This window comes from Ovis canadensis, chromosome 1, assembly GCF_042477335.2.
Source record: "Ovis canadensis isolate MfBH-ARS-UI-01 breed Bighorn chromosome 1, ARS-UI_OviCan_v2, whole genome shotgun sequence".
NCBI lineage: Eukaryota > Metazoa > Chordata > Mammalia > Artiodactyla > Bovidae > Ovis > Ovis canadensis.
Window position 1 is genome coordinate 85,943,040 of NC_091245.1, and position 26,480 is coordinate 85,969,519.

The following is a 26,480-nucleotide window of genomic DNA, read 5'->3' on the forward strand; positions in this document are numbered from 1 at the left end:
GTCGTGCCTGACTCTTTGGGAACCTTTGGACCGCAGCCCGCCAGGCTCCTCTGTCCATGGGATTTTTCAAGCAAGAATGTTGGAGTAGGTTGCCATTTCTTCCTCAAGGGATCTTCCCGACCCAGGGATCGAACCTATGTCTCCTATGTCTTCTGCATTGCTGGTGGATTCTTTACCCACTGAGCCATTGGGAAAGCCCTGTATTTTCACAGTGGGATTGATATGAGAATTGATTTTATACTTGCAAAGCACTTAGGTACAGTGCCAGCCAGGGTACTGGCTATGGGAAGGTTTGTTCTCCTGTGCGGCAGTGGAGAACCATTCATATCTGGGGTCAAACCACTGCTCCAATCTCTACTAGATGAAATGTGGATTTCAGACACAGGTTTGCCCATCTGAATAAGGAGGAAAATAGTACAGGTACTTACACCTCATACTAAGGTTAAAAAATATATTTGAAGATTGGAAAGATACTTGCTACATCCAAAGCGTTCAATAAGTGGTGGCATTGGTGGTTTTGCTGAGAATAATAATATTTAATAGTAGTAATACTGGTAAGTTATTGAACAACCCCTTAAATTCTTTAACTTTCAATGATTTATTTAGCTTAAATAACAGTTCTGAAACAACAGTTGCATGAATCTTGGCAGTAGCAAAATTGTATGCGATTTTAAAATGGCAAACATAGGAATAAGTTCTCATCTGCAACCTCAGGTTTAATTCTGCTTCAGACTTACCACTGCCAAAATATTTTAAAAAGTCAGAACTACAATAATGCTTGAGAAACATATGGCTAATTCCTTTACATTTAACTTTGTATAAGCTTAGCTCTCCTACAAAGCTTACATTGTCTAATTAATCTAGTGTGCAACATTATTCCACTAAAACAAAGCCATGCATTTCTAAACAATTTTTATGATTTCCCAGTCTTTGTCAACACCATTTTTGTTTGCGCAAATGCCAAAAAAAAAAAAAAGATGGACTTTCTGAATATCTTTTAAAAATCAAGACTTTTCTTTCATTTTTCATTTCCCCAATTCATTTTCATTTTTCATTTCCCCAAAAAAGAGGAAGAAAACAAAGGAAAATGGAAGATTTTTTAAAAAATAAGAATAGCAAAAGATATCTTTATAAACTGATAAGGCATTTTTCTGGGGCAAACAAACTAGAGAACTACCCACTTCACCAGGGGTTCTATCTGATTTCTCTCCATCTTCATGGCTCCACTTCATGGTCAAAGACAAACGTGCTACCGCCTCTTTACAAAAGGAGCCTTTGCTTTCAGTTCCTTGTAACTGTCATCATACGTTATCCTCCAACACACTGCTGGACCTCAAGACAACTAAATCACAGCTGGCCAGAGAAAAGAGGAATTCTAGAAACCATATCCTTGTACCTATTTCCTTTTGCACAAACTACTAAGCGGGCAGGTGGTCTGATGACGGAGGAGACTGCTGACGTTCAGAAGATCACCAAGTGACTAAGAGCAAACCCAAGCCTTCTCTCTCCCTGGACAGGGGGGCTTTCCCATACTTGCTGCATGTCAGCATTAAATTTCTTACATTTCTGTTTCAACTTTGTACTATTTATTCCCATTGCCAAGCAAACCAATCCACTGCTTGGTTTTTATTTTATAATCAACTACTACAGTGTAAAAATCAAATGAAGTATCACTTTCAAACAGCTTTCTGATGAGATACTAGCATGTGAATTACCAGAGTAAGAGCAAATTTCTCCGGTTTAGGTTTTCCCCTGCTTCTGTATTTTCATAAAACAATTACATCAACAGGGGTTACCTAACTGCCCTTATGCTTAATCACTCCAAAATAAATGAATGTAACTTTTGATAGGATGATTCCTACCCTTTTTCTTTCCATTCTTTTGAAAGGTTGTCAACTATTATACACAAATGTAAAATAAGAGCAAATGTTAAAACCAGTTTACACCTAGTAGCGAATGGACCTGTGGACACAGTGGGGGCAGGTAAGCGTGGGAAGAACTCGGGAAAGCAGCACTGACATAGTACACTATCTTGTATAGAACAGTTATCGGGGCGCTGCTGCGTTCCACAGGGAGCCCAGGCTGACACTCTGATGCCCCAGAAGCCTGGGTGCGGGGAGGGGAGAGAAGCTCAAGCACAAGGGAATACATAGAAAATTACGACTGATTTGCATTGCTGTACAGCAGAAATCAACACAACACTGTAAAGCAATTTCCCACCAATTAAACAAGGAAAGGAAAAAAGAACCAATCTATACCTGACAAATACCACTGAAATCTAAACTCTAACATGTATCTGCTGAAATCAAGGCAATTCAACAGCCCATTTCAGTAATTTCATGTCCTCTGCAAGTCACTGACCCAAGTGCCAAAACAGACAACAGAACATTCTCAGCTCCCAAATATTAGGTGTCCTTCAGTTTTGGAGAAGTCTGGAAGGAAAGAATACTGGTCCTCAGTTATGACAGCCCAACTATCTAAAACAAGGAAAATAGCAGTCCTGCTTCCTGAGATAACCAACAGGAAAAGTTATGTCTGGATAAAAGTATAAACCCCTTATACTGCTTTAAATGAAAAAAAAAAAAAACAATAATAATTCTACTGTTCTTTTTTTTTTTTTTCGGCTAAGCCATCTATATGTAAAATGTAACTACATAATGCCCACACCACTTCAGTCACATGCCCTACTTCAAGATAAACAACAGTATTTGATAAAGCGTTCTCAAGTTTAAAAATACATTTAAAAAAATAAAAAGTAATTACCTTTCCGAAGTCACGGACATCAAACAGGTCAAATGCCTCGAACAGTTCACTCTTTCTCATCCCAAACGTCTCGCAACAGGCCGTGAGGAACGTCCTTATGTTCTTCAAACAGAGAAACTGAGGGATGGGAAAGGGCTATTAGTATATAGTGAATCATGCTACATGTACCTATCCTCGGTCACACCCAGAATGCTGAGAAAATGCCAAGGAAGAATCCATCTGCTCTTGATGGTGTTTTCCATTACCTTGTCGGCAATATTTAATGACTACCCACTCTCTCCCAGGCACCGTGGCACAGCTGTGCACAAGGCAGACAAAAGTCTGCCTTCATGATACTTACAGTCTAATAAGTGGAGACAAGAACCAACTCAGCAACAGAAACAAAAAAGTAACTATTTTTATTTTTGCATGGTGGTAAACGCAATAGAGAAAACTAAAGCCAGGAGAAGGGATCAGGAGCGCTGGGATGGGTGGAGGAGCCTCAGCGAGATGGTTAGAGGAGGAGTCGGTGGGAAGAGGACGGATAAGCAGGGAAGCTTTGATGGTGGGGAAGGAGCAGCCATGCAGAATTACAGGACAGAGTATTCTGCATTAAATAGCACCCTATGTCAAGGTCCTGAGGTGGAGGCTTCTGAGGTTACGTCTGAGGAAGGGGCCAAGATGGACAGAGCAGAGCGGATGACAAAGAGAGAGGCAGGATGTGAGCTGGGAAGGCAGTGAAGTCAGATGAGAAAGGATCCTGCTGGACAGGCTTTTACTCTGACTGAGATGGTAAGTCACTGGATACTTTGGGACAGAACTGGAATATGATCTGATATTTTAAAGGGTTTATTTTCTTTCTTAAAAAAAAAATTTTTTTTTTTAACAAAAATTATCTTTATGGCTCTCCACAGAGTGACTGACCTGTAGATAAGCTCTTTGGCTCAGTTTTCTTTTATAGCCTCAAGAAATGTTCTGAGAAATATTTTGACAGAACACCCCTCAAGTCATAGAATTTTCAGGCACAGGGAATGGCAGCTGGGTTTTCATACTGACACACTGGAGGTGGTAATTTAAGGGGTGCTGCAGTAAGCTGCTAGAGTGAACCAGAGCTCAAATTCTCCAGTTCGAAGTATACGATTGGTTGGATGTCCGAGTCTTTAAGGCTGCGTTCTTGGGGCTGGAGTGGGTGAGTTGCAGTGCTGCATCTAATGCAAAGTCGCCCTGTTTGGATCTCTACAGGAGGCATTAGCTTGAGGCTGATGTGGCAGCTGCCCAATTCCCTTGCCTGGCAGAAGTTTCATGTGGAAAATCTACATCTGCATGGTGCAGGCAACCCAAGGGATGCTGTTATCACTCCTCCAAAACGTCCTCTTCTGCCTCTTCCTCTCTCGTTTCCCCACGGTGTGCAATGAGATGAGACCAAGGGATATATAGGGGTCAGAGTCTTATTGCTCTGGCTCACCGTACTCAGAAAGTGCTAGAATAAGCATGCAAAAGGACAAACATTGCTCCTGAGATGTGCAATGTTATTTCATTAAATTCTTTCAGAATTTCATGCTTAGAAAAACCCAGTACTCCCTTGGACAGCTGTAAGATTATGAGAGCACAGGAGCATTTTGTATTTTCCTTTTTTGCACGGGTTGCCAGGAAGCTCAGAAGTTGCTATGAGCTCTGTATTAGTTAGTTCCATTAACCTCCATTTTCTGCACAGTTTTTCTCTCCCCAGACATTTTTATTTCATTGATTTTTCTTTTTCTTCTTTTAGTCATTCTATTTGTGTCTTTCATTATAAGCAGTGAGAAATAAGTACATAGAAAATATTCATTCTAATGCCGGATGGATATTTCACCTTGTATATTTTTGTTCCTGGTGCTCTTCAGAGTAATGGTTTTCATATAGGGGAATATTCTTTTTCAGAGTCCATTCTTAGGTATATTACCAGGGATAGTAATAAAGGGAACTCTTGGTATGATTCAATTATTTTTTATAGACTATAGTCTATTTAAAGTTTGTTGGCTATATTCTGTGTTCTGTACAATATATCCTTGTAGCTTATTTTTTTCTAATAATACTTAACTCTATATTAAAAATACTACTACTGTTCAACAAATGATCAACATAAAATATTAGTTTTGGTAGTTTTGGTACTAAGTCTTTGAAAACTAATATGCATTGTATACTTACAGCATATCTCAATTCAGTTGTTATTTTTTGTGGAGGGAGGGGTGCTGCTACATGGTTTGTGGGATCTTAGTTCCCCAAAAAGGGACTGAAGCCATGCTCTTGGCAGTGAAAGGATCCTAACCACTGGACCACCAGGGAATTCCCAGCATATCTCAATTCAAACTAGCCCCATTTCAAGTGCTCCATAGCCATGTGTGGTTAGTTGCTGTCATAATGGACAGCATGGTGCTAAAGTTTCAGGAGTAGGTTTGTAAACAGGCCCCTCTCTTTTATTCAAAATATGCACAGACATATCAAGTACAAACTTCTCACCTGAGCTTTTGAGGTCCTCTGTTATGTGCCCCACTATGCGGTCAGGCTGGTCTCCTCCTTGGCACTCGTTACTCCATGCTCATTCCTGCCTCCATGCTTGAACTCTGCCCTTCCTCTATCCAATAACCCTCTCTCTTTTCCCTTTTCTGTTCCAACACCCAGCCCAGCTACTGTTCCATCTCCTCCTGGACTACAGCAGTTCCTACTGCTCTTTTTTCAGTTTTTTTTTTTTTTAATAGAGATCAAAATGAGTTGGAACAAGGTTAGAGAGAGTAACACTGGATAGGAAGCTATTACAATAATCCTGCTGAGAGACAGCCATGGGAAGAGAAGGTGTTCAACTTTGACTCTTAAATTGGAGATGCCTATTAGTCATGCATGGAACATGGGGCAGCAGACAACTAGATATACAAATCTGGAGTTCAGGGCACAGGTGTGTACTCCACAGACATAAACCTGAAAGTCTTTGGAGTATACAAAACATTTTTAACCATGATATCATCTGAGATGACTTTGAGAGAAAGAAGAGAGGAAAGGATCTGGGGTCAGGTCATCTTAGATCAGGAAAAGAAAAGGAGCCTGCAAAGGGGCTGAGAAAGAGGGACCCAATGATGAAGGAGAACAACCAAGTGAAGAGACTTTCCCTGAAGCCAAGTAAAGAAGGTGTTTCTAGAAAGAAGGAGTGATAATCTGTGTCAGTTGCTGCTGCTACTCAAGTAAGATTTGACCAAGTGTTTTCCTTGAAATCTGGCTGTCTGAATGCTAAATTGGTGCACCCTGACAAAAGCGGGTTCCAGGTAGAGGATAGTGGTAGGGAAATGCTGTATGGAGCAGCTTCAAGACACAACAGGAAGACAGAAAGTAAAGACAGAATATATCAATAGATTCTGGGGAGTTTTGCTGCACAAGAAAACAGAGGATTGAGTAGGTAGTAAGCAAGAAAGAGAGGTCAAGGAAGGGCTTTTTAACAATGGAAGCTGTTTACAACGTGTTTCTAGAAAGCAAGAGGCACAGTCACCCAAATGAAGTCCTTGAGTGGGCAAAGGAAAAGGGTCTGATGCTCAGGCACAGAAGCTAACCCTGGAGAACACATTCAGCTCATTGACACCAACAGGAACAAGAGGTAAGGCAGCCGCCATCACAACTTAAACAACCAACAGAATTTACTTTCCGCATCTAAGATTCAGATCCAACTAAGCAAAGGACACACATACTCTGAAAGTGAATTTCGGAAATAGCTGCAATGGCACACATTAAAAATAAAGTTATTAACCACCAATAGGTGAGAAATCTATTAGCCAATTGTTGCATCTTTGCTTTTTTTTTAAAAAAAAAAGCACTGTCAACATTTTATTTTGTTGTTGTTTTCCATCTTGGTTTGTTTTTTAATTTGCAGAAAGCACATTTTACTTTTTCTACTTTGGAAACATTCAGGTTTTGCATGGGCTTAACCCAGACATAGTTTTACCCTTTACAGGAATCCTTCTTGAGGCTTAAATATTTCAGGAGGGGTTAAAACCACAGGGGAAACATCATAAACCCTTTGAAGCACAAAAGCAGCAGCCAATCTGCACATTCAGTTACTGCTTTCATTTTTAAAAATTCATAAGAGACCTTTATGACACAGAATCACTCTGTATGTAGCTCTTCCACATAGAATTGCTTATTTACAGATTAAAAGCCTTGCATTCTGCCAAGATAGACAATAATTACTCTCTTGGGGATTATGCAACGGCGCTCTTGCAATATTTTTTACATAATTAAGTGCCCAACTCATAGCTCACCAAGGAACAAAGCATAATTGCACATGCTACCCTCTGAAGATTTCACACCAAACTCAAATTTTCCCCCGTGTCGGAAAAACTACAGTAGAGCTCCATTCAAGGGCTTTGATCGTTAATTCAGAAAAGTATTTCTGAAAGCAAAAAAGAAAAAAGAAAAGAAATACAGTCATTACTGAATGCATTACAAGAGATTATTTAAAAACAGAACTTCCCCTGACTTCTGAAATCAATCTTAACCTTATTTGCCCCTTAAATAATTCAATTCCACAAATATTTACTGGATTTGAAGAAAATCACTGGTAGGCTCTGCATTTCCAGGCAGTCATCATGTTTGGTCACCCTTTTATTTATGTATTTTTTCAGTCAACAGTGTTTGAATGCCTACAATGTTCCAGACACTGGGGATACTGAAAATGAATAAAACAAGCTTCTCTACTAGTCACAGCTGGAGATTTTCATAGTTACCACAAAACTGGCTAGTAACACTAGGATCACACTTCTGCTAATGGCTCTGCGCAAGCGCAGAACAAAGGTGAGGGATGGAGGAAGCAGACCCTAATGTCATCACAGAAGCCCTGGATAGAGCTGGGCCTGCCAGCCCGCCCATCCCAGACTTTTGCTTTGTCTTCCTATGTTGAACTCTTTCCTTTTCCAGTTTTTTGGTTTTTTATTTTTTATTTCAAACCTAAAGAAAAATTGAAAGAATAGTACAATGAACATTCCATTTACTCAACAACTGTAACATACTGCCATAGGGGCTTTTGTGTGCCAGCCATTTCTCTATTTATTCACAAAAATTTGTATGTGAAAGTAAGTTCAGACCATGGCACTTCACTCCTAAATAACTCTGCCTGCATTTGCTAGGAATAAGGACACTTTCCTAAATATGTATAATACCACTATGGGCCTCAGAAAATTAATAATAATTCCATGTTATTCCATATCCATCCCATATCCAAATTTCATCAATTGCCCACCCAATGTCTTTTTAAACTGCTTCCCCAAACCCACACCCAGTCTTGGGTCCAATTCAATTTTATCCATTATGTTTTATTTTTTGCAGTATTTTTAATCTAAAATTTTTCCTTTTTTTTTTTTCCATGACACTGATTTTAAAAGAGTCCAGACCCAGATATGTTATAGAATGTCCCATATTCTGGATGTGTCTAATTATTTCTTCATGGTATCATTGAATTAATTCCCCCATCATTTATATCTCCTATGAACCAAAGCTACATCAAGATACAAGTTAAACAGTTTTGGAAAAAAATATTTTATACTGTGAACTTCCTATTTCATCATATCAAAAGACACAAAATGTTAGGGTAACCTATTATTATTGACATTAGGCTTGATCACTTGGCTAAGATGGTTACTGCCACATGTATCTATTGTAAAGGTACAGGTTCCCTTTTATATCAATAAATCCTGAGAGCGATAATTTGTTACCATGCAGCTGTTCTTTTTCCCAATAATTTTTCACCACTTTTCATCCACTGATAACCCTTGCTTTAATTATTCCTTTTGAGACAGCAAAATTCTATCTTTCCTTCCACATTTATTGGCTGGTATTCTCACTGAAAAACAAGCTTCCCCTGCCCTCCTCCCTTCCTTTTTTTGAAATCTTTGTTTGTGTAATAATTAATTGCAATCATTATTCTTTTGGATGTTCAGATTGTCCTGAATTTGGCCACTGGGGGTCTCTTCAAACTGGCTTCTGTGACCTTTTGACATGACTCCATTAGTCTTTTGTTTTATTACATCAAACTGTCCTAGGCCCACCTCATGTTTTCTCTGCCCAAGTTCTATAATCAGCCACTTCTCCAAACAGTTCCTTTTCAAGTTTTATAGTAAATAGTATTTAGAGAACAAGTCTGAGCATCAGGCTATTCCCAAATTACATGAGTCAATTATATCAAACGAACCTGTAACTCCACCTTTTGCTTAAGCAATGTATCACCAGCAACAGGAAGAGATAATGTAAACAAATCCTATCATTTTCTTTGCGGCATGCCTAATAAGGCAACTCTTATCTCACACTGTTAAGAAAGAAAAAACTTGAGTTCACTGAAGACCAGTGAACACAAGAGTTTCTTTGTGCTTGGAGATGTTACTGGTCTTTGAAACACTGACAGTCCTTTGTATTTAGAAGCTGAAAACCTCTGCCTTCAGACCTGGTGTATGATGGGCAAAGACAAATACATTTCATTATTTCGTTTCATAACCATACTTTATGTTTGACCAAAAATTATATAACTTTGCTAAGTTTTTAGTACAGGTGTTAGTCCCTCAGTCATGTTCGACTCTTTGTGACTTCATGGACTCACTGCAGCCTGCCAGGCTCCTACATCCATGGAATTCACCAGGCAAGAATACTAGAGTGGGTAGCCATTCCCTTCTCCAGGGGATCTTCCCAACCCAGAGATCAAACTCAGGTCTCCTGGACTACAGGCAGATTCTTTACCATCTGAGCCACCAGGGAAGCCCATAAAAGAGAACTTCAGGGCTTTCCAGAATTTAGGATGAGGGCTTTTAAAACCAGAATTAAATAACTCAAGGATTTTTAAAATATTAAATATATTCATGCATGATTGTTACAGAAATGAAGGATAGGCAAAAGGTTTCAATAGCATTTTATCATTTAATACATATTAATGAGGTGCCTTTTATGTACGAGGTATCATAAAACTTCATAAAATGTCCCCCAGTTGGGTACTTATTTATTGAACACATATTAATTGAATGAAATTGCCAAGAACTGAGTATTTTTTAAAAAGCAAGTATGATCCAAATTCTGCCGCCAGAAGAGATCAGGCAGAGCATACAAACAAGGAAATGTGTAGCTACATGACAACATGGCAAACACTATGAAGTCATTCAGAGGCCCCTCAGGAGTCCTGGAGTATCAGAGACAGCTTTCTGGAGTAAGTGATCCACGAGACCCTGCAGGGTGAGTGGGAGTCAGTCACAAAAAGAGGAGTGCTCAATGTTCAGGGAGGGGAAGGGAACCTGCCAGACTTGAGTGTGAGGACGCCCAGGTAAACACACAGGATGGGGGTGAATGTGAGATAGACAAAGAATGGACTGGTGAGGGCAGTGGAGGGGTTCAGAATGGACACAGCTCTCTAGGGAGAAGTGAGAGCAGGGCTGGACGGAGGAGCTGGGACTCACTGAGCGAGCCCAGTGGATGCAGGCTTTATCTAGAAGAGAAGTTGAGGTTTTACATAGGAGAGTGCAATCCTCAGTTATTCTTGAGTGTTTGCTCTATGCCAAGTTCTATGTTAAATGCTTACACCTTCTAATCTTCACATTAACTCAATCAGGGAAGTTTTTTTTCTTTCATATATACTGAGGCTTAGATGTTTAAACAGGTTTATGTAACTGCATATGCCAAAGTAACACAGTTGTAACTCAAAACCAGACATTCTGGCTACAGAGCCGATATCCTTAACTGCTATGTTATACTAGCTCCATCGTGTAGTGTGGAGAATTAACTATTTTTGTTTTCTCTTTATTAGGGAGATTGTGTGAGGCAGATGAGATAAGAACAGAACGGTGTCATGTTCGTATAAGGAAAAAATCACAGTGATTTGGATTACAATAGTAGGAGAAAGAGAAACAACTCTAGAAAGTAATACGGAAAGGAAATACCTGGTAATTGACTGAATATAGGTGGAGTGGAGAGAGTGAAGGAGAAAAGAATTCAGATTCATAACCATAGCTCCATCCTAGGCACTGCAAAGACAGAGAAGGGATTCACTGAAAATGGTCACTTAGCAAATTAGGAAACAGGTGCCAAGAATTGAGTCAATTAATTTTTATTTTCATCTGGAAAGTCCTGGTATGGAGATATTCCACAGCCCCTCTCTCGAGTATGTTCCGTGACAAGTGACACATTCTAATGACACAGTCCCTGGTCTTCGGCCACAATGCTCACCCTCACTTCAGAAACGCATCAAAAGCTTACTTATTTACTACAGGTTGAAAAGCACTTGATAAAGATGCAGAAAACCCTCAGAGAGGAAAGCTTAAGACCAACCATGTCTAAGACACCCTGAAAATTATACATCAGGCCAGAGCTCTCTAGATTAGACAGTTTCCTAACCAACAGCTATCACAACAGATGAAGCTAAGTTGCTTTTTACCTTTGCGGCTCTTGTTACCACTTCAATGCTATCGATACTGATGTTACAGAAAGAAAACTTTGAAAGGTCATGCTGCTAAAATTCACAGTAAAATGCTGCAAGACTCTCTTTTCCCTCGACTCTTTTTATAGTGTATGGCTTCCTTTTCCTCTATGTATGTAGAAACCACTTTGACTCTTCTCAATGATACAAATGCAAACAGGATTGCTTCCCTTTTTCTTATCTGAAAAAATAAGCATGTACTTCTCTAAAATTGTTAGCAATATTGGACTAGTGTTAACCGAGGCTGCGTAACAGGAAAAACCTCCACAGCTTATTATGAAATGAGTTATTTTGATCTCAGCTGAGAAATGGTGTCTTGCGGGAAGGTCAACAATTTCTAACACAGCTTCATAACTGCATAGACATGCTGACATACTGTCATTTTCATAGGACCCATCAGTAGCCAGGTCGTCAGATAAAGTAAGACATTTCCAGGGTCTCCTCTCTTTGTGGGACACTCATTACCGCATTTGAAGGAAAGTCTGAATTTCAGCATTTGGCATAACTTGAATTATGAGTGGTCCTTAACAGGCTGACGGACAGTTCTGAAGACACAAGAGAGACCACTAGGAAGCCCATCCACAAATATTAAGGTAAAAGCAGAGCTTTCCCTCTGGGCTGTCTCAGCTTAGACTTAGTCAGGTCTCTGCCTAGTACCCTGTCATTCTAACTCCTCCCAACTTTGCCCCATTTGGAGAACTGGCAGGCTGGAAGGGAAACCATAATAAATTAAGTTTCTCTCCTATTGGGGGTTTTCTATTTCTGTCCGTTTTACCATATCCTCTCCTCTCTCCCACTACATCTATCTTTTAAGATTAGGTCAATTAAATCTTACATCTTCTGGAAATATTTTTTAAAAGAAAAGAATAATTTTTACTTCTATGAGGACTTTATTTATCCCTTTTGCTCGTGAGTCAGTAGGTCCCCACAGAAGGGGAATCATTCCCATTGTTCTTTGAAGACCATACTTACAGATGAGTTCTGAATAATTATTAAATAATTACACTGCACTTGGCATCAGTTAAGGACTGCACAATATCTTCCATTTTCCTCTTGATCCTATTATTACAGATAAATGAAAACCCTAAAGGACACTCAGGAAGAAGGCCAAAAATGGAGGAGGGCCATTTCACATCTCCAGTTTTGTGTTCAAATCTCTAAACTAAAACTGCCCTGTTTTCAGTAAACTAAAAGCCAATTATTTCCATTTTGATTATATGCCAGTCTGCAATTCATTTTTAGAAAATAAGTTTTTTAATCGCTTAATCACAAATATAGTAATTTAGGAACATTGAAAGTTACAGGGTTTTTGTTTTTATTTTCTCCATGATGAGGCACTTTAATGGATTATATATAAGTACTGAAGTGATTAAGTTCATATGTGTAGGGCTAAGTTGTATAAACATGTACATCCTACATATTCTGTAGCATCAGACTCACACCTGTGATAATAACTATTTGGACTATATCTGTTTGCCCAACCAATGATACATGAGAGAAATATTTTTGAGAGCAGAGACTACATTTATTTCATTTATGTATCTCCACAGCTTTTTTCTTTCAGTTTTTTTAATTGGAGGATAATTGCTTTACAATGTTGTGCTGGCTTCTGCCATACATCAGAATGAATTAGTCACAGATATAAGGAAAGTTATGACCAACCTAGATAGCATAATCAAAAGCAGAGACATTACGTTGCCAACTAAGGTCCGTCTAGTCAAGGCTATGGTTTTTCCAGTGGTCATGTATGGATGTGAGAGTTGGACTGTGAAGAAGGCTGAGCACCCAAGAATTGATGCTTTTGAACTGTGGTGTTGGAGAAGACTCTTGAGAGTCCCTTGGACTGCAAGGAGATCCAACCAGTCCATTCTGAAGGAGATCAGCCCTGGGATTTCTTTGGAAGGAATGATGCTAAAGCTGAAACTCCAGTACTTTGGCCACCTCATGCGAAGAGTTGACTCACTGGAAAAGACTCTGATGCTGAGAGGGATTGGAGGCAGGAGGAGAAGGGGATGATGGAGGATAAGATGGCTGGATGACATCACCGACTCGAAGGACATGAGTTTGAGTGAACTCCGGGAGTTGGTGACGCACAGGGAGGCCTGGCGTGCTGCAATTCATGGGGTCACAACGAGTCAGACACGACTGAGCGACTGAACTGAACTGACACATACATCCCTCCTGAATCCCCCTTTGATCTCCCATCCTATCCCTTCCACCTCATCTCCCACCTCTAGGTTGTCACCCCTGCATTGAGCTCCCTGCGTCACACAGCAAATTCCCGCTTGCGATCTGTTTTACATATGGTAATGTATATGTTTCCGTGCTGTTCTCTCAAATCATTCTACCCTCTCCTTCCCCCACTGTTCTCTATGTCTGCATCTCCACTGCTGCCCTGCAAATAGGTTCATCAGCACTATCTTGCTAGATTCCATACACATGCGTTAATGTACAATATTTGTCTTTCCCTTTCGGACTCACTTCACTCTGTATAATAGGCTCCAGGTTCATCCACCTCATTAGTACTGACTCAAATGCATTCTTTTTTCTAGCTGAGTAATATTCCATTAAATGTATGTACAACAATTTCTGTATCCATTTACCTGTCGATGGACACCTAGGTTACTTCCATATCCTAGTTATTGTAAAAAGTGCTGCAATGAACACTGGGGTACAAGGGTCTCTTTCAATTATGGTTTTCTCAGGGTATATGCCTGGTAGTGGGATTACTGAGTCATATGATAGTTCTATTCCTAGTTTTCTAAAGAATCTCCACACTGTTCTCCAGAGTGGCTGTATCCATCTGCATTCTCACCAACAATGAAAGAGGGTTCCCTTTTCTCCACATCCTCTCCAGCATTTATTGCTTATAGAGTTTTTAACGACGGCCATTCTGACTGGTGTGAGGTGATACCTCACTGTAGTTCTGCTTTGCACTTCTCTCATAATAATCAATGCTGAGCATCTTTTCATGTGTTCATTGGCTATCTCCATGTCTTCCTTGGTCTGTTTAGATCTTTGGCCCATCTTTTTATCGGGCTGTTTGTTTTTCTGGTATTGAGCTACATGAACTGCTTGTATACTTAGGAAATTAATTCTCTGTCAGTTGTTTCATTTGCAATTATTTTCCCATTCTGAGGGCTCTCTTTTAATCTTGTTTATAGTTTCCTTTGGTGTGCAGGAGCTTTTAACTTTAATTAAGTCCCATTTGTTTACTTTTGTTTTTATTTCCATTACTCTAAGAGGTCCTCACTTTTATAATGGACATATTTCTTAATAAATTGATGAATATATGGTGATGCAATTTTATCTGCATAAAAGAATAAATAATCATCATTCCTTGGTAACCAATGAACTCATATGGAAATTTACATTAAATTGTCACCATATCCTCTTACTTATGTTAATATATCAATGTCTTCATTATTAAATTACCTCAGAAGTTGGTGATTTTAATAAATATAAAACAAATAAAGACTTTCAATTAGTAAGCAGTTATGTTCATATGCATCATCTGGGTTACCAGCCCAGAAAGAGGATGCTGTGTATTCAGGGGTGGTCTGCTAACTAGTTTTCAGGGTCCCTGGCCAGCTGTCACCATCACACACACACACACACACACACACACACACACACACACACACACGCAAGCACGCCCTTCGCTGCTTTCAACAGCTTGTCTTCATCAGAAGAGGCACTGTATCCCTCTCCTTTGGCAGGAACTTAGACTGTTAGTTTCAAAGGCTTACTGTCAACCCTAGCATTAGTCTTTGTACCCAGAAACAAAAAGGTTAATAAACAGCATCTTTAATCCTCCTTACCTGTTTCTAGCCTTTGCACTAGAAAACCATGGCCAGGATGTGCAGAGGTCAAAATTAGCCTATTTTACTACGTTCATTAACCTGCTACTGAAAGCAGTACACGCTATTGCCTCTAATGAGAAAAAGTAACCCCCAATCACATTTTCACCTGGAACACATCTAGCCTGAAGCACACAAAGAATGGCCCAGTATGCATTCCAGAGAAGCCTGTCTTGCAAGGTTCCTTATTATGAGTACAGAAAAACAGGCATTCCCTTCTGCACAGGTGATTGAGGGACAGTAGCTGTAAGTCAGGATTTTGTATTGGTGGGAGCAGTCATAACAGCAGCAGCAGGGACAGCAGTACCAGCAGAATGGAAGTCGTGGTTGTGGTGCAAGCGGCAGCGGCAATGGAATCAGCTGAACAGCCAAGAAAGCCACGCCCTGTGAAGCAGGAAGTGAGAGCCACTGTGACAGGGCTGCCCCAGAAGGCTGGCAGCCAAGGTGGGTGCTCAGTGGAAACAACGGTCGTAAATGAGGGAAAGTCTTGGGGCGACACAAGTTAGCATTGCCTTTAGAGGTGAGCCGTGGAAATCCATTAATCCCAGAGAATGGGAACACAGTTTAGTGTGGGTCTGATCGAAAAGATAACGCTGTATGCAAACAGAAACAAGGACGTCTAACTGCCAGCACCACCCCATAGAGCCAGCCCCCTGGGACGCAATCACAGAGCACTCCACACTTCACCCAAGCACGACTGAGAACTCCCCACGGAGCCCCCCGCTCCCTGGCATGGCCAAAGCAGGACTGAGTAGCTGGGGATGGCACAGGGAAGGAAAGAGTGGAAGGGCAAGTGAGCCTACATCTCTCCCTCCTCACTCACTCTACCCTGGACTCTTGGCACTGGGTACTGTCATAATTGTGATTTACAGATGCGGCTACTGAGGCTCAGGGAGTGAAATAATTGGCTCTACGTCCCATGGTCAGTAAGTCGGAGAGCAGATTTCGCAGCCAGGTTGTGGCTCCAAAGACCATGCCTCTAACAACTATGACCTTCTGTCTCCTACACAGCAGACTGTGTCCCAAGTCAGGGAACTGGGAGCCACGGTTCCAGCTCTCCAAGAGGAGACAGTCCTGTGAAGCAGAGAAATAAATGCACGAAAAGCGTACTGCAACCCTCGATTAGTTAAGTCCAGAGACAAGCACTGGCTTAGTAAGAGCACAAGGGAAGTGCTCCATTCCACGAAGGGGGCAAACTGAGATTCATTCCTCCAAGAAGTGGCTGAATTGAGTGTCAGGGAAGGAAAACAAAGTCATGAGAAGCAATATGGTTAGAAGCAAAGGCCTGGCCTCTTGGAGGAATGCATAAAAATCACAGGGCCTCCACAGCGAGTGCAAGCAAGAGAGCACTAGGGATGAATGAGACTGGGAAAGTCGGTCCAGACCAGATCCCAACTGGATCTTGGAACTCATTTCTCCAAAAGAACACAGCAATGCCTCATAATAATGCATATAACTCTACAGTGAGTAAAACTATATGTCCCAGATGTAGCATGAAGCACATCCACGAAGAATCTTAGTTAATACACAGCAAAGGGCTTCCCAGGTGGTACAGTGCTAAGGACCCACCTGCCAATGCAGGAGATGCAAGAAACTCAGGTTCAATCCCTGGGTCAGGAAGATCCCCTGGAGAAGGAAATGGTGAGCCACCCCAGTATTCTTGCCTAGGAAATTTCATGGGCAGAGGAACCTGGTGGGCTACAGTCCACAGGGTCACAAAGAGTCAGACAAGACTGAGCGTGCATACGTGCATATCGTCCTATGAGGAAAACACTGTATTCCATTCTATCCATAAGAAATTGAGACAAAGTCATGTAAGGTCCTGGTAGCTAACAAGTAACAGAACCAGATCCGAGCACCGTCAGGACTCTTCCCTGCCACATAGTGTGGCCCTTGTATTGCTTGTGGTGTGAGGCTCTACAGCAAGATGAGGACCTGACTACAGGCTTCTAGGCAGGAGAAAGAAATGGCAACCTACTCGTGTTCTTGCCTGGGAAATCCCATGGACAGAGGAACCTGGTGGGCTACAGTCCACGGGGTTACAAGAGTTGGACACAACTTAGCAACTAAACCATCACCACCACATGCCCCTACAATTTAAACAGACTTGGGCCTGTCCCAAAGAAAGCCAAGGAGGACATTACCCCACAGGAGAGTATTATAGTCACTTCAACTTTTGGACTTCTTTTATCCTCCTCTGCCCCCAAAGTTTTAAGAAATCTAAGAGGAAGACTGAGTTGGGTTCTACACAGAGGATGATTCTGAAGATGGGTTTTGTACAGTGGGTGATTTCCAAAAATGCTTGTGTCTCCTACAAATCTCATTCATCTCAGTTTCTATAGTCTTGTATTGTCTCCCTTCAATTCTGCCCATGCCGGAAATTCTGTCACACTGTTCCCCAGAGTTCACATCCCCCTAACACACATCCCAGACATCACACTTTTATATCTGCCACTGCACTGCACCAGTATTCAATATAAACTAAAATTTTTTAAAAAACAAAAACATACCTATTCTTAGGGAAAACTGTAAAAAAATGAGAATTCTTAAAATACAACAAAAATGTACCTGAAAGCATTATATTAATAAAAGTACTACCAGTTATATTTTTTCAAAAGCAAGAAAATAAGCTCAAGTTACCTTCCTTAAATATAACCTATTAAGTTAAAAAAGAAACAGATGGCATATTTTTGATTTTTTTTCCCCCCTTGGCTGTGACTAGGGATTGAACTTGGGCCATGGCAATGAAACTGCCAAATCCTAACCACTAGACCACCAGGGAACTCCTGTTAGTGCTTTTTCCTGTGTAAGAAAACTTTCCCTGCAGGAGCACCCACAATGCAAGGCTCTGGACCAAACCCATTGGTAGATGTCAGAGAAGCAGCCTGGGGTCCCACCCTTCAGTGTGGGGTGCTACTAGCCCAGCCCGTGAGCAATAGTCACAGTGCCTGCCAGGTAACATAGTTCAGGAAAGCTGTGGGAAGCTGATTTCTAACTGATCACTTCAATCACGGGCAGAATTTAGTACAGCTGACCCTTGAAAAACACAGGTTTGAAGTGCATCGGTCCACTTTCACAGGGATTTTCTTTTCTTAATCGTAAAAACTACCCTAGTGCATCATAAATGGCTGGTTGAACCTGAGGGTGGGGAGGAACCCCAGGCACAGAGGAATACCCGAGGATAACAAGGAAACTCCCATAAGGAGGAACCTTGGATAAACAGAGCTGACTAGAAGTCACATGTGTATTTTGACTGCAGGGAGGGTCAGCGTCCCAATCCCTGAATTGTTCAACAGCCAACTGAACATTGTTTTGACTATTCTGACCTACCAAGTGAAAGTTGTTAAAACAGAAATATCAAGTACAGTTTTACAAATTTAGTTTGAAAAAGCCTGAACTCACATTTTGTTCTTCCAATGCCACAGTGCTGTTGTTCAGTCCCTAAGTTGTGTCCAACTCTTTGCAACCCAATGGATTGCAGCACACCGGGCTTCCCTGTTCATCACTATCTCCTAGAGTTTGCTCAAACTCTTGTCCAGTGAGTCAGTGATGCCATTCAACCATCTCATTCTCTGTTGCTTCCTTCTCCTCCTGCCCTCAATCTTTCCCTGCATTAGGGTCTTTTCCAATGAGTCCGCTCTTCATAACAGGCAGCCAAAATATTGAAACTTCAGCATCAGTCCTTCCACTGATTATTCAGTGTTTCCTTTAGGATTGACTCCTTTGCAGTCAATCCGTTTGATCTCCTTGCAGTCCAAGGGACTCTCAAGAGTCTTCTCCAGCACTACAATTTGAAAGGATCAATTCTTCAGCACTCTGCCTTTTTTACAGTCCAACTCTCACAATCATATATGACTACTGGAAAAATCATAGCTTTGACTAGATGGACCTTTGTTGGCAAACTAATGTCTTTGTTTCTAGGTTTGTCAGAGCTTTCCTTCCAAGAAGCAATCATCTTCTAATTTCACAGCTGCAGTCACCATCCACAGCGATTCTGGAGCCCAAGAAAAAAAAAAATCTGTCACTGCTTCTACTTTTTCCCCTTCTATTTGCCATGAAGTGATGGGACTGCATGCCATTATCTTAGTTTTTTGAGTGTTGAATATTAAGCCAGGTTTTTCACTTTCCTCTTTCACCCTCATCAAGAGGCTCTTTAGTTCCTCTTTGCTTTCTGCCAATATAGTGGTATCATCTGCATATCTCCCAGGAATCTTGACTCCAGCTTGTGACTCACCACCACAAAAAAATGCCTCCCAAATCCCCATATTTGAATATCCAAACTATATCTGTCATTTTGCCTTTCACACAGAAAATTATTTTTAATATTTTACCAGGCTCAAGTCTCAATTTTCATTTCAAAACTCTTGCTGTTTACATGAAGCTGGGGGCACAAGATACTCCAAGGCACACACCACCCATAGCTTAGATACTCAGCTTTCTGATGTCTCATGATCCCCACTTTTCTTGCCCTCCTTATCAGAATGATAAACGTTTTAATTTTTCCAGCACATTTTTAATTTTTTTCAGTTCATTTTCTACTTTGTCATTTCTCTGTGTTAACAACAAAGTGGGAAAGCCATACTGTTAAATTTGAAACAATTACTAATTTTATAAAATACCAGATTATCTGGGCTCTAGTCAGTCTGTTAACTTCAAAATTTTCGGAGGCTTTTTTTGGTAAAATATCTTTATGAATATATTTAAGAGCTGTGCTAATTTCTATACATAAAGTACATATAATTTCTGTATATAAAATATAATGACTAATGGCCACTTTATAATTTTTTGTGTTATTCACTCAATCATGTCTGACTCTGCAGCCCCATGGACTTTAGCCCACTAGGTTCATGGAATTCTCCAGACAAGAATACTGGATTGGGTAGACATTCCCTTTTGCATGGGATCTTCTCAACCCAGAGACTGAACCAAGGTCTCCTGAATTACAGGCAGATTCTTTACTGTCTGAGCCACCAGTGGAGCCCATATAATCCTAGCAACATTATTATACCTACTGGCATAATTAAGTAACATGGAAAACACTGTTATTAACCATATAGTGTCACACTGACTTAACTGAAATTAGACATCTATAATGCAACCAAAAATGAAGGGTGACACATTTCCCCAAGTAATTTCAACTTCAGAAAAGAGGCATTTTCTCTAAAATTAACCCCCAAAATGTTTAAACTCCCATTCAGATCAGCAGCTTATTTAGCTCTAGACTGCTGCAGTCCATGGCGTCATGAAGAGTCGGACACGACTGAGCTACTTCCCTTTCCCTTTTCACTTTCATGCATTGGAGAGGGAAATGGCAACCCACTCCAGTGTTCTTGCCTGGAGAATCCCAGGGACGGGGAGCCTGGTGGGCTGACATCTATGGGATCGCAGAGTCGGACACGACTGAAGCGACTTAGCAGCAGTAGCAAGCAACCTACTCCCCTTCCTCCTTCCCTCACTCCAGAGGATAACAGCACTTTCATTTTTCTGAGTGTCTTTCAGCAGACTTCTTCTGCACACTGAACAGCTTGGAATAAATCTGAATAACTGAATAACCTTGAAACAAAATTATTCTCATATAGATCACTGGGTTGTTTTGGTTTTTTGCCTAATTACATTTTATTTTCTGCCCACATTTCTAACCTCTCTAATTGTTCTTCTATATACACCCACACCTCTTCCAATTTAGCATCATCCCCAAATTCTCTGTGTCACTTTTGATTTTATTACCCGACAGAGAGACATCTTTATGCTCCAGATTTTGGCTCTTCCCATGATTTCACAAGAATTTTTATTAAAATAAAGTTATAGCTTTTTCAAAGTTAAATAAGAATACCTAGGCTCTGCACTAAAATCATGATATTATCAAGAACTGAATTACAGGTCAGATCAAATCTGACCTATATATGTTATCTGTATGTTTACACAAACGCAGGCACATTTGTGATTTTTTTTCAATCAATAGCACTGCTTCAATATAGTATTTCATTCTGGAAGTATTAACCAAGCAGAAATACATCCTAATTAGGTGCAGAAAATGTTCCTTGGTCTTTCCTTTTTTCCACCTTTTTTTTAGCCTCCCAGTAAACTCTGTTATCTCTAAATTCAAGAGATTTGTGCTTTGTTTAGAAAACCTGTCACAACCAATCACCGGCTCTTCTCACCACATCTTTCTTGAACTCCATATCAAATTAACAGTGTTTTATTACCAGGGTCAATACAAAAATCTAAAAGGAAAAAAACTAATGGATGTGTTAATCCAGTTGTTAATTCCCACAGGTGGATACCTTTAGCATTCTTTGAGTCAAATCTCCCAGTGAACTTAACTTCTGCAAACTCAAATCTGCCCCCAACTTAGCCTTTTTTCTACCAAAGATTTAAAAATACTTTTAGGTCACACAATTTAAACAGACTGTACTACATCATTCTAGAATTGTCTTCTCTAAGTAAATGTTCATAGGTTGTTTCTTCAGCAGTAGTTATCCACTGCCACCCGAATCCTATAAGGAAGTTGTGGACTGGGTGTTTTGTTTTGTGTTTTTAATATAACATCAATTGAAATGCTATTGTATGATTTTTGAACAGTTATTTGTAAATGTAGTTCCCCCTACCTAAAATGGCACTTTCATAAAAGACTACTGTCTTGATTTACCATGGATGATCTTTAAGCCCTACCGTCCTGCTTTAATTATTGCCCATGTTCCTGTCATTTAAAAAAAGTTGTCTGTACCAAATTACATCATCATTTTTCTTCCTCTTCCTAGAACATCCCTCACTCTTTACAATACCACACTCATGTGTTAAGGCTTCCCTGGCAACTCCAGGTAGAGCTGGTCATTCTCTCCTTTTGTTACATCACTTTAATCATGTATCTTTCATAAAATGTACCATATTGTATAGTAAGAAGACGTTTTTATTCCTTATTATTTCCCAAACATAGACTAACACAATACACACACATGCACACATATATACGTATACAGGAATGCACATTCACTCATACACACAATACACACTGTGTACAAAGGGTGATAATACTGGACACCAAAAGGAATAAGAACTAGGAACAAAAGACCTGGGTGTAAATCCTGGCCCTGTCACCAAGAATCATGTGATTGTGTGGACTTCACATATTTATCATTATTAAGCAATCACTTAACCCATGTGAATCTTGGTTTCTCAATTTATAAAACAGAGATAATCTATGAGAAATCCAAGTTCATTAATTCATTTCATCTATGAAGCACCAACTGAGTGCCCATTAAGTGCAAGGCATCATCAAGGACAGGCTGATGCCAAAGACACAAGGCTGATATAAGGATAGATGCTAAAATAGAAGAGAATATAGACAAGCCCCTTCTCCCAGGGAGTTCATAGTCCAGGAATTAGCACTTAACCCTAAGGAATTATAGAAATATAAGCATCATTACTATTCTCTTCACCTTCCTGTAAACTCTATCTACACATACATACAGAATGAAATAAAGGCACTGAATATGGATTCATTAAAAATTATAAGGATCCCATGAGATTCTTTTCTGAGTGATTATTTTTTCCTTGAATTTCTGCAAATTAAGTATTAGGCTTTTCATCTTATACTCAAGCTCTTGAGTATACAGAAGACAATCTTTTCTTGGCCTAGTCTTTCCCCATTTTGTTTTTGCAGATTTATTAACATAACATATAATTGACATAACTTATTTAACATGTACAATGTGTGTCAATTTTAAACACTTTACATATTGCAAAATGATTACCACCACCCTAGAGTTAGCTATCACCTCCATCATGTCACATAATTACCATTCCTTTTTTTGTCTTATACCCACTTTAACAGTCACCATTAGTATTTCAAGGTTAGTTTTACTTATCTCTTTCCCAGGTACCTGCTTGCATGAGGTTTAGGATTAGGCTAAATGCCATCTGGCCTCCAGTCTACGGCTAATAAAAAGGATCTTCCAGATGATTCTGGATGGAAACTAGGATAGTTCAACCAAAACCAGGAAGTGCAAAATTTTTTTAATGTATTTATAGGAAAAAAAAAAAAACCTTGGTCAAGTTGCTAAAAGCTCTAGCATCACCTTGCGAATAATACTTATGAGTCAGATGTTCATACTGTCAGTCATCCTATCACTGAACATTTTCATTTTTAGCACTATAATTTATTTTAGAACTTACTCCATCTGCAAGATTTACAAAAATTTTAAATAATTTTTCTATTAATATTTTACTAGACTAAATTTGAAGTGTTTGCTTTTTAAAATTTGATTTTTATATGTCTAGAAAAACACTTTTCCCAGGAGTACTCATCTCCAACTTTATAATAAAAATCAAAGGATAAAAGTGTTTGCTTAACAGTAATCTCTTTCTGCAGAACCCATGTGTTCTTCTGAGCAAGGTTATCTGGAACATCTTTATTAAAAACATCAAATGCCAAATATGGCATTCTTCTCATTCACCATATTCACCTTTTTCCCTAAGTAGTTGTCGGTCTTCATTATATCCCCCACAAGATCACAAGATGACAAAGTTCCCTCATGAGGTAAATGTCAAGACTGCCTCCTGCAAGAACAGCACATCACGATTTACCAAGAACACGCATCAGATCCTACACAGCAAGTCTCCAGCCCCAGGAAGGGAAGGAGCAGCAAAGCCAGTCAACACACAGGTGGAACTGCTGCTGACTCAGTCCTTCAACAGCGCTCACGTGAGAGCCAAACCATTTTCCGTAACTGATCAGATATGGACATTCCTTAACATTTTAGGCAGAAATAGTCACTAGAGCCGACACTCCAAATAATAGTATATTAAACGTTTGTTCCTTTAAAGAAAATTTGACCCAGAGATAATTCTGAAGAAAAATCCCATTCAGTAGATCCTACTGCAGGGTGAATTTGAAAATTATAAAAATGTAATGTGTAGAACTTAAAAAAAAAAAACTAGGAGGAGAAAAAAACAAATTTAATCTGGCACCAATTTATTAAGTAAAATGTCCTTTTATGATAGTTTTTTTTTTTTTCCTGGCAGCAGAAAATTTCAGTATAAGTTCTCAGACATCCTAACTAATACAGGCTTAAATCTCATTATAAGCAAATTGATACAAATCTCATCACATAAGAAATTTTATTATAATGAAATTAAGTGTTTAAAATAACAAAGGGATTCCTAGAGCTTGTTAGGCAGCCCACAAGAAAAGGGGAAGGGGAAAAAGAAAAAGACAAGGGAGGGAGGAGATGGGGAAATCTGGTTGCATTATTATTTATATAAATGCTTCCCTATTAACTGTACATTTTTTAAATGACGGATGTCAAATACTACATGGTTTTACCAGCAAACTACATAATAGTGATGATAGACATCTTTAATTTCAAACAATTCACTCATAATTTAACACAGTTATCCAATGGACCTTCTCAAAAATCTTTTCTCAATGTAAGATAACTCATATTCCTGGTGTTCTAGTTGCCTGAAGCTGCCCAGTCCACTACACAAGACAGTTATATTTGTTCCAATACAGAAGATGTTTCATTTAAATTATTCTAATTTATTTACCATTGATTCAAGTGCCTTTCCCCCTCCATAGCCCAAACCTCCCATAAAGTTACCACCAACCCAAATGCCTAGGGGTGGGGGTGGGGTGGGGGCGGAATCAAGAGGAAGGGACTGAGATGACCCAGTCAGTTTGAAACATGTAGAAAAAAAAAGAGCTATGGAGAGGCAGGGGAAGCAGGTACTTGAACACAGGTCCAGAGTGACTGTAAGAACTTAAGGCTTCAAGATTTTAGAGACTTAGACCCTCAGTTTTACCCTCAGGATGCAAGCTGGGAGCTAAAGCCAACCTGATTTCCTCAAAAGCAAAGACGACCACAGCTAACATCTGCTTTCTACCTATACTATACCTATAAAGGTATTTCGTTCACATGGCTTATCGTCTATCATTGTAAAAATAACACAGGAATAATATAAGTAGAACTAACATTTACACAGGTCTATGTGCCAGGCACTATTCTAAGCATCAGTGTGTGTACACACACACACACACATACACTCATTCAATCCTCCCATCAATCCTTTGGGTTAACTACCTCCATTTTACAGATGAAGAAACAGAGGCAGATAAAGGTTAAACTCTTGTCCAAGGTTGACACACAGACAATAAGTATAGAGCAAGGTTTCAAACTTAGGCACCATGGCTTCAAAATCACTACTCGTAACTACCACATTATCCTAACAGCACAGGAAAGAAAGCTTCAGGTGCTTGCCTACTTCACTGACTGCTATATACTTCTAAAAGATCATAAAAGAGTAACATTATTTACATTTTATTAAATAGTTATCTCATTGATTATGTGTCCCATTTGCTCAAAAATGAATTACTTAAGACTTTTGCACAACTGTTAAATTTTATATCTGATAAATACGAATCACATGGAAATATACAAACTATTATTATAGTGCATATGAAGCTCACAGCAATTTACCCACAAAGTGATTCAGCCCAGAAGTGCTACTGCATACACAGATGTGTACTGAGGTGACATTGGAAATGCCATGCATTTGCTCCAGTGGGGATCCAGCTCACCTGGGACTCCAGACAGGAAGTGGGTCTCCCTGCTAGAGCAGGGTGGCCACAGCACACCCAAGACTCTGACTCCACCTGGACAGCACAGGCATACAATGTTCAGGTCAGACAGCCAGAGAACTGCAAACTCACACAGCCATTTCCACAAACTCTTAGAAGGAAACCTGCATTTGGCAGAATGTACTGGATATAAATCAAGTATTAAAAAGAAATCAATCGCTAAAGCTCTCCCTCCACTTAGAGACTTAGACTTCATTTGAAAAGGTCCTTAAGAACTGGCCTTTGGAAAAAGATAAGCATGCAGAGCGCCCCCATCCCTTTCTCCACCCAAAAACTATGCTTCTTCCAATATCATCAAGATTACCACTGTCTTCACTCATCAAATTAACTGCACAGCAGCCCGTATTACCAATTTTATGTCTGATACACTGGATATAGTCTATTTAGTGTACTGCACTGCTTTTATTGTTCAGTGTTAGTCAATGAAAAAAACGTTTATAAATGTTAAGCTATCTATCTGCTCACAAATTTGTTCCCACATAATCTTTATCTACTATAAAGTCCTTTAGTTCCTTAAAGTATAAAATCTCCTACCACAGAGAAACCTGTGAACCCCAGCCTAACATTCTAGAATGGAGGAGGAGGTATTGGGGGCATGAGCTTCCATTTGGTGTCTATAATCTTATCTTTAAAAAGGCTGGTATTCAGTTATTAGTCAGGGATACAACCTCTAAAAAACTGTGTTTATAAGAATGTCAGATTCTGTGTATAACATCTTTCCAGATCTATTGTATAACCCACTGTTTGTATTAAGTATTAGACAGGGACT

General features: G+C 39.7%; 1 protein-coding gene and 1 long non-coding RNA gene across 3 annotated transcripts in view; one reads left to right on the plus strand and one right to left on the minus strand.

Moving 5' to 3' along the window:
- Positions 1–26,480, minus strand: part of VAV3 (vav guanine nucleotide exchange factor 3) — a 428,368-nt gene that overhangs the window by 332,455 nt on the left and 69,433 nt on the right. The window contains exons 1-2 of one of the 2 annotated variants that reach the window (XM_069599261.1): positions 11,171–11,366; positions 2,764–2,880 (exon numbers count right to left, since the gene is read on the minus strand). In XM_069599261.1, the coding sequence (XP_069455362.1) occupies positions 2,764–2,823 (60 nt within the window). In that variant the 5' untranslated portion in view covers positions 2,824–2,880; positions 11,171–11,366. Of the gene's footprint in view, positions 1–2,763; positions 2,881–11,170; positions 11,367–26,480 lie in introns of those variants that run through there. The other variant, XM_069599254.1, reaches the window with a different exon arrangement.
- Positions 11,512–14,687, plus strand: LOC138445379 (uncharacterized). The gene is made up of 2 exons (XR_011258835.1): positions 11,512–11,805; positions 12,951–14,687. It is a non-coding gene; the product is annotated as an uncharacterized lncRNA (long non-coding RNA).